The sequence below is a fragment of the Phodopus roborovskii genome, unplaced genomic scaffold (assembly GCF_943737965.1).
Source record: "Phodopus roborovskii unplaced genomic scaffold, PHOROB, whole genome shotgun sequence".
Lineage (NCBI taxonomy): Eukaryota > Metazoa > Chordata > Mammalia > Rodentia > Cricetidae > Phodopus > Phodopus roborovskii.
The window spans coordinates 13,838,993-13,847,690 of record NW_026125489.1 but is presented as its reverse complement, the minus strand read 5'-3'; the positions used below and the strand labels follow the sequence as shown (position 1 = coordinate 13,847,690).

Below are 8,698 nucleotides of genomic sequence, written 5' to 3'. Positions count from 1 at the left end.
AAGATGTCTTCTTTATTTTCCCTCCAAGACATGATGGAAGCCCTGTATAGTTCTGTACAAACTTCATAGAAACTAATTTGGAAGCCCAATGATCTTCCAAATACGGTAGGTGGACAGGTAGTTTGGTTACTTGAGGTGTACTTGCAGCTTCCTAGATTGTCTGGAGCAATAGTAACTTCTGTCTGGGAATTTGGGGGAGTTGGGGACAGGAAAAATGATTCCTACCTACAAATTCACATAAGGAGATACCAGCTATGGCAGATTATTGGTTTATGCTTAGTTTAGGTGAGATGTGGGTGATTAAAAAGCCTTGAGGTTACTGAATTAAAAGTATATTACTGTTGGTAAGACTGGATTTGGGTTTGTTCCCATTAAAAACTGTTGATGAAACAACTTTTTGAAAACTGCTGTGCAGAAACCTAAAGTATTTGAGTGCTGTGATTTGAGGACTTAGGTTAAGATTGTAGTGCATTTTTACTGGTTAGTATAATAAAACTTTAGCCTTTATTTTTGACTTAAAATTAAACCAGATGTTGGTATATATTTGTGGAATATATAGTTCAGAAGCATAATTTATAAGGACTTTGGAAAACAAATATGTGCTGTCCATTTTTTTTTTGTTTTTTTTTTTTTTTAAACCTGCATTGTATGTTACGAACTCAACTTTGTTTTCTAACTGGCCACTTAAAATCACCACATTTCTAAAAGTAAATGTGTCTGGCAGTGGCAAAGTAATTCTGATATTATAACATGTTATATGTACTGATTTACAAATCCAGAGTTTTAAGTTAACCTGGATTAAAAACAAAACAAGTTCTTGGTCTAAGATTTATTACATACACATTTAGGAAAATGTAACTGTTGCTGTAGTAATTATTTTCATTTGAGATGGATAACTTTTCCTGATTTTTCTTGTATTGTGTTCATCTGCAAAAAGTAAGTTGTTGACAGATTCTTTAATATCAAAGGAGAAATTGGGCATAGCAGTGTGAAAAATTTACAGGAAGTAAGTCATTAATAGACTTTAAATTTCATGTAAAGCTCATGGTTAAGCTGCTTAAAATACAGGCAGTGCTTTCAAACAATGCTTTTAACAGAACTGAAAAGAAATTGGGGACCAATAATCAAGAATGCAAGTAACAGACTCAGCAGATTCATGGCCATGGGCTGATAAACTAGTTTCTCCCAGGATAAAAACTTGTGGCTGGGATTTTAAAGGTGCATCACATACTGTTACAGATGCTAGGGAATGCCCTAGACTCATACAGGAATTTGGGGAGGGCAAAAAGGAATAAGACAGAAGTGGTAAGATAGATGAGGATGTGGCTGCTCTAGACTGTCCTGAGCTTCACAAGGAGACTAAGCAAATAGACTGTAAATTCCAGCTTACAATGAGAATTTGAGATACTATAGGATTTGAATGAAGCTTTACCCCCGGCTTAGTAATAGATCCCTTTGACATTCTGTGCTCTCATTTACAAACAATCTTTGATTTTTTCCTGAAGTGCTTGACAGAAAGTTGAACATGATAGCTGTAATAGCTGGCTGTGTTTTTCCTAACATGAAAGTATTTTTATTACATATCTCAGGCTTGATTGGGAGTGCCTATGTTCTTGGGTTTTGTATGTTAGTTTCTAGGCTCCTTATAGGTCTCCCTGTTTTTGTTTTTTTTTTTTTTTTTTTTTTGGTTTGGTTTTTTTTGTTTTTTTGAAGTGATGGGGATGTTTTGCAGAATACCTGGCTTCACTTCCTCACTAGTGGCTTACATAACTCCTGTTCAAGTGAGATTCAGGAACCAGGCATACAGACACCCCTCATAAGCATAACATAAAAATGAAATGAAACACAACTCCAACTCAGGTGGTTGGTAAACTTGGGTTGACTTGAGGATTTTTAAAATGAAAGGGGAGCATTTTTGCTCCCCTCCCCCAATAAATAGTAGTTGACAGGGCATTTAGTTTGGTGCTTCTTTGGGGGGGTACTATGAAACTGGGAAAGTTTTTTTTTTTTTTTTAAAGTGGCACTCCTGGTAACAGGTGCTAAAATATGCAGTTATACCAGAGAGCTTTTTAAGTGGGTGACAAAATTAAACTTGGACTTTGTACCTATATTTAAGAAGAAAATGAAAGCTGGGTGTTTTCATTTAATCTCAATCTTTATGCAGAGGCAGGCAGATTTCTGAGTTTGAAGCCAGCATGGTCTATAGAGTGCATTCCAGAACACTACAGCTACACAGAATCCCTGTTTTGAAAACAAAAGACTGAACCACAGTATGCAGGATAGGGTAGTTCAAGCCTTATAGCTGGGAGTTCTCAGCCAGCCTGATGTACAAAGTGAGTTCCAGGAAAGCCAGGGCTACACTGAGAATCCTTGTCTTGCGGTGGGAGGGGGGTGGGAAATATATGTAGAGCCAGATTTCACCACAATTCAAAAGTTCTCAACACAAGAAAACTTCATATAGTTTTGCTTTGGTAGCTAATTATAAAGCTTGTTTTTAATTTAAATATTAGTGTTCTCAAAAGTCTTCTAGGTAACAGGTACTTTAAATGTGCACAGATGCTAATAGACTAACATAGCCAAAACCGTGGCACTGCTACTGAAAGTTTTTCATGGTTGCTACCCTTAATTTCAGCTAACTTTATTTGGTTTGGTAATAGCCAAAGATAAAAGGAAAATGGTGTCAATTTTCCTATTCCGTCTTCAGCCTGCTGTTGGTCTGGGCTCCTGGACCTTAAGCCTGTCTTAATGAGATGCCTGTGTGTCATGGTGGGGTGTGGATTTGGACTTCTATGTTTCCAGCATTATGGGGAGGTGGGTAGTTTAGGAACTGTTGGTATTAATTGGAAAAGAATTCACAATGACAGTTGATATTTAGGTTGAAGACTTTGGGGTAGCTAGTGAAATACAATCTATTAAACTTTGGGTATCTAGTGAAAATAACTACTGCTTTTATCTTTAGAGAAAGTTGTGTGGGCCTTACTGTAGATCAGGCTGGTCCACTCACATGTCTGTTTAACTGCCTGCCTCCAGGAATTCTGGAATTAAAAGGGCGGGCTTTGATTGGAGTAAGATTAGGAATTTATTAACTCAAAGCTCAGATGGAATTTAAGCTGCTTTGGAGAGACGGTGGGCCTTCAGTGTGGGTAGAGCTAACATTCCAGTTTCTATCAGTGGTCTCTTCTGGTCTGCAAATGCTCTAGTACTTATGGTACACCCACACCCCCTGCCCAAGGATACCCAAGAGGAGTGGAAACTAAAGGCCAGGTGCAGGGGTTGGATTAGAAATTGGAATGTCCCAGTGAGACATAGAGGGTGGTTAAAGGTCGTTTCAGTGCCTGGTGTGGGGAGGATCCTGGGCACTAGAGATGCTTGCTCTCTAGTGTCAGGCCAGCGTGATAAAAAAGGATGTGGGGAAAAGGTGGTGGGTCTACTGCTTGCTCTGGGGTGTTGGCTTGGAGCATTCCTTGAACCTTCAACTTTGTAGGTGCTATATAAGGTGAAATTGGAAGTAGGAAATGCTCAGCTGTGCTACACTGGTTGGTCACTAGGGGGCATCAGTTCACCAGCTAAGAGCAAAAAGCCTGAGAAGTAGATTTGAAAATTAACTTTCAGAAGTTAGAAATTTAAGAATTTTGAGGTGTTTTTAAATTAGGAAATAGCTGAGAAATGTGGATGGGGCAATTGTGTTTTAACACTGACAAAGGGTGGCACAGGTAGGGTGAGGCCAGCACCCTTAACCCCTAAGCCTTTGACTTTTTGTTTGCTTCCTTTTGTGGGGGTAAGGGGGTGTAAATCAGAGAGGGTCACTGTAGCTTTGGAGGCTGTCCTGGAATTCACTCTGTAGACTATCCTGGCCTTGAACTCAGAGATCCTCCTGTCTCCCCAGTGTACCACCACTGAGCTAGTCCTTTTTAATGGATCTTCAACCTTTTAGTTCCTTGCAGACTTTGGGATTCTGGTATATAAATGCCTCATACATAACATTGCTCAGAAAAATGACTTGGGTTCAGTGGGGCTCAATTTAGATGCACTTAAGAATAAGAGCCAGGCTTAAAGACACCACATGAATAGTGTGATATCTTTGATTCTTACTTTTTAGAAACCATCTTTAGCTAGCACCTTGAGCTCAGGACAATCTTGGTTTGGCCTTACAATTAATGCTGTTAGAGGTGTGCAGCACCTTGCTCTTTGAACCCAATGTTTCTGTTCCCTGTAACAACAGTTAAATCAACTCATCACTGTTCTGGAAGGTTGTACATACCATAGGAAACAGGAAACATTAAGCAAGTGTGCTGATTGCAGATTTAGAGTGACTAGGAAGGGTACATTGATACAGTAGTGAGCAAAGTAATTGGAAGACTCTTCTATTGAACACCTAACAATGAATAAAGGGGGATTTGCTCAGAGGATAGATGATGAGGGAGGGTCAGGATGGTGATGGGCAATAAACAGATTAAATGTGATAGCTAGGTGCATGCCAGGTATGCTCAGCACATTTGCAGTCTTTACAACACATTTAAAATACTTAAGGGAAATAACTGCCGTACACAGGAAACGAAAACGAGGTTTTGGAGTTAATGGCAGAACAGAACTTTGGAACAAACAGCACAACTGTAGCCCCTGTCATACCTTTGTCAACCACACTCGGCTTCAGGGACTCTGGATTATAGATTGGAAGTGTCCTTTACAGATAACAGGAGGGGGCCATTCTGCTAAAATGCTGAACAGATAGGTGTGGAGGAACTGTAATGCTCACTTGTTCTACAGAGACATACCCAGGTGGGGGTGGGTGTTCATTATTACAAATCTACTCCTAGATATACCCAGAGATATTGTCTGTGAAATTACACTAGAAATATTTATGCAGTTCTAATTCTTTATTGAAGAAATACTGAAATAAAAATAAAGTATCGAAAAGCCCTGAAATACAGGTAAATTTTAGGACTCAAGATTGGTTTGGAACTGTGGTTTGGAACTGGCTCGTTTGTCAGGCATTGCGCCTTTGAAGAAGGTTGGAATCTTATTAATACATTTCTGCTAAAAATTCAAGTAGAGTTTTAATTTCTTAGCATAGTACACAAAGAAAGGAGTACTTTATCTTCCACTTTCCGCTTGGATTCTTGATTTTTGCAATGTAGCAGCAGACCGACTATTATGACCCACCTTAAAGGGTACTTCCCCAAACCAGAGGGTAGATCCCTCTGCCTTTTATTCTGCCTTACCAGGAAATAGCGTCAGATTCCAGTAGTGTTTGTACGACACCGGCCACTGCCTATGTGTGCTGTAATAATGGCACCTACTGTTGTCAAGGGCAAGGTGTGACCCTGGAGGAAGCTCAAGGGACCAGAGAGATGGATGGGGTAGTTCCTGCTGTTAAGGACACTGGTTCAATTCCCAGAACCCACATGGCTTACAACCTAAATTCCAGCACCAAGGGATATGCTGACTTTTTTGACTTGCGTCCACATACATGCACATGCACGCACGCATGCATAACAGAAGAAACAGCTTGGGGACAAGGGGGGTGGATCTGATAATTGCCTGTGCCCAGGGATGGGATAATAACACCTGGAGTGAGTCCACCTTTTCCCTGCCACATCAAGCCGGTACCGTTAAAGCACGAAGCACTTGGGCTTTGTTCTGAGGTGTTTTCATAGCATCGGGAAGTCATGCCACGGAACCCGCCAAGGGAGGGCGGGCTGTGGGGATGGCCTTTCGGCTACCGACCGCGTGGAGCCTGCCGCCGGGCGTTTCCGGAGCTCAGAGTCGGCGCGCAAGGGCGGGGCGTGGATGGCGGGGGCGTGTCTTCGGCGGGCTCTGGGAAGGCCCCAAGTTAATGAGGCGGGCGCCGGCCGCCGAGCGCCTCTCGGAGCTGGGTTTTCCCCCGCGGCGCGGGCGCCAGGAGCCGCCTTTTCCGCTGGGTGTCACTCGGGGGTGGGGAGGGCGGCCCATTGAAAAGCGCCGCGAGGGGGCCCGGCCAGTGCCCTTCGGTGAGCGCTCGCGGGAGGACGGAGGAGAGCAGCCTGCTGGCGGCTCCGGGATCTTGTGGCGCATCAGGACGCGGCTGTCCCTCTGCCGGGATCCCGAGCCACCGCCACCGCCACCGCGGCTCTGCCTCCTACGAGTCAGCTTCTTCTGTGCTCTCCGGGCAGCCGGCCGCAGAAGCCGCTGGGGTGAGGACGGCGCGCGGCTGCTGCTGCTGCCCCCAGCCCGGGCGTCTGGAAGCCGAAAGGTCGAGCCGAGCAGCAGCACCCCTTATGCCGGAAGGATGTTGGAGAGCAGCGGCTGCAAGGCGCTGAAGGAAGGAGTGCTGGAGAAGCGCAGCGACGGGCTGCTGCAGCTCTGGAAGAAAAAGTGCTGCATCCTCACCGAGGAAGGGCTGCTGCTCATCCCTCCCAAGCAGCTGCAGCAGCAGCAGCAGCAGCAGCAGCCCGGGCAGGGGACAGCTGAGCCGTCCCAACCTAGTGGGACCACCGTCGCCGGGCTTGAGCCACCAGTCAAGCTCAAGGAATTGCACTTTTCCAATATGAAGACTGTAGACTGCGTGGAACGCAAGGGCAAGTACATGTACTTCACTGTGGTGATGGCGGAGGGCAAAGAGATCGACTTTCGGTGCCCCCAGGACCAGGGCTGGAATGCGGAGATCACGTTGCAAATGGTGCAGTACAAAAATCGTCAGGCCATACTGGCAGTCAAGTCTACACGGCAGAAGCAGCAGCACCTGGTCCAGCAGCAGCCTCCGCAGACACAGCAGATCCAGCCCCAGCCGCAGATCCAGCTTCAGCCGCAGATGCAGCCTCAACCGCAGCCCAAGCCCCAGCCCCAACAGCTCCACTCCTACCCGCATCAGCACCCGCACCCTCACCCTCATCCTCACCCGCATCCGCACCAGCACCCACATCCACACCAACTCCAGCACGCGCACCAGCCTCCTCACTCGATGCCGCACAGCCACCGACTTCTCCGCAGCACCTCCAACTCTGCCTGAAGAGGGCGGCACCCAGGGCCACTCAAGGTAAGGTCCTGGCAACTTGGGACACTTAGGAACGTGTCAGCGTGATTGCTGGGGATCTTAGACAGCTTTTCCAACGGTTACACTCTCGAGGCAAAATGAAAAATCCTTGCAAGTTTCTAGAAAAGTGACAAGAAGATAGGCAAGCTGGAGCTAGAGTAGGCCAAGCCGGGAGGGAAGGCCAGGGAGTTGGGCATGGTGGGTGGACCACCTTCCCACCACCATAATCGCCCCTGGTCAGTGCCCTGTACCCTCGTACTACTCCACCGTGTGTCTCTGCACCAAGGTGAAGACCTGGGGTCTTTCTGGACACTCTATCCTTTAGACTGGCAGGGAGGGAACTGGGTCATGACTTCTGAGCCACCCATTTCATTCCGTGTCATTTCTTTACAGGGTTCGAGGACTTCGGGAAGTTGGACAGTTAGTTGCATTGCTATTGTGTTCACTTGGATCAAAAAAAAAACAACAGTCTCCCCATCCCGTGCAAGCTCAAGTAGTTTGGAGATCTCCGGACTTGCAGTTCCTCTTAGTTTTCTGCATAATCTTCATCACCGTGCAGGAAGCGATTTTTGAGTCAAGATGACTTTATTTATGAACCTTTGAAAGGATCGCCTAACGTAATGGACCTTGTAGGAGCAATTTATGTACTGTAATTTTATTTTAATGTATTTTGGTTTATGATTATTTATTAGTTTTTTTATGCCTATTCTAAGACATTTCTGAATGTAGGCCATCACCCATCACCCCACCCACCCCTGCCATGAAACTTTATTTTCAAAAACCTATTTCCTGGTAAGCCCTAGTCTTGGAAAAGAAAAAAAAAGAGTGGTAGAGGGAGCAAACACTAAAAATCGACTCCTTATCCTTAGGGCGTTCTCAGAAAGTCGACTCTTTCATTGTATTTGAAAAGGTTGAAATTAAATTCTGACATTACTTTTACTTGTTTAGGTGTCTTTTATAGATGTGTAGTTTTTTTTTTTTTCTAAGCTAAAAGGTCATAATGTATAATTATGAAAACCTGATGGTCAACACCATGCTTTTCTACAAAGAAATCATTAGGAATGAAACTGGATTTCAAAATACTACCCAGCCGAGGGCATAGCAACTGGTTTGAGAGTGTGGTTGGCTTGATAATGTGGTAAATTTAATCTATTAAGGGAGAGAACTGTAGCAACTATGTAAAAAGTTTAATGAATCTTTATGGAACTGAGAGCTGGGCTCAAGTGGTAGAGTGTCAGACCTCTGGGATTCAATCCTAGCACCAAAAAAAGTAATATTGATTGTAACTATTAATGCACACATGCTTTCATTTAAAAAATGTAGGGGGTACCACACTTAACTGGAGGATATTTCTACCCCTGCTCACCATACCTTTCACCAAGAGCTCTGCATACTTAGCCTGGACCTCTCATTTTCTTAGCCTTTTACCCTATCATGAACATACTCTGAAAATAATTTGTGAATATACCAAAGAACTAGGAGTCATAACATTTCTCATCCTGAAAATAACCCTGAGCAGAAAAATCAACTATTTTCTCTTTATGGTTCTGGAGAAATCCAGATGTTCCATGTTTTGGTTGGATTGCTAAATTCCCAGGCAAGAAGGGAGGCCTGGAGACTTCTGTTCTAGGTTGGATGGTTCTCAACCTGTGCATCGTGACCCCTTGGGGTTGACAGGCCTTTTTG

The 8,698-nt window shown here is 44.4% G+C and overlaps 1 protein-coding gene across 1 annotated transcript; it reads left to right on the top strand.

Annotated features, from left to right (window-relative positions):
- The first annotated feature begins 5,802 nt into the window (after window positions 1-5,802).
- Phlda1 (pleckstrin homology like domain family A member 1) lies at window positions 5,803-7,951 on the top strand. Its single transcript, XM_051176258.1, has 2 exons — window positions 5,803-7,015; window positions 7,406-7,951. The coding sequence occupies exon 1, from the start codon at window positions 5,837-5,839 to the stop codon at window positions 6,986-6,988; it is 1,152 nt and encodes a 383-aa protein (XP_051032215.1). The 5' UTR covers window positions 5,803-5,836; the 3' UTR covers window positions 6,989-7,015; window positions 7,406-7,951.
- Window positions 7,952-8,698: the final 747 nt, after the last annotated feature.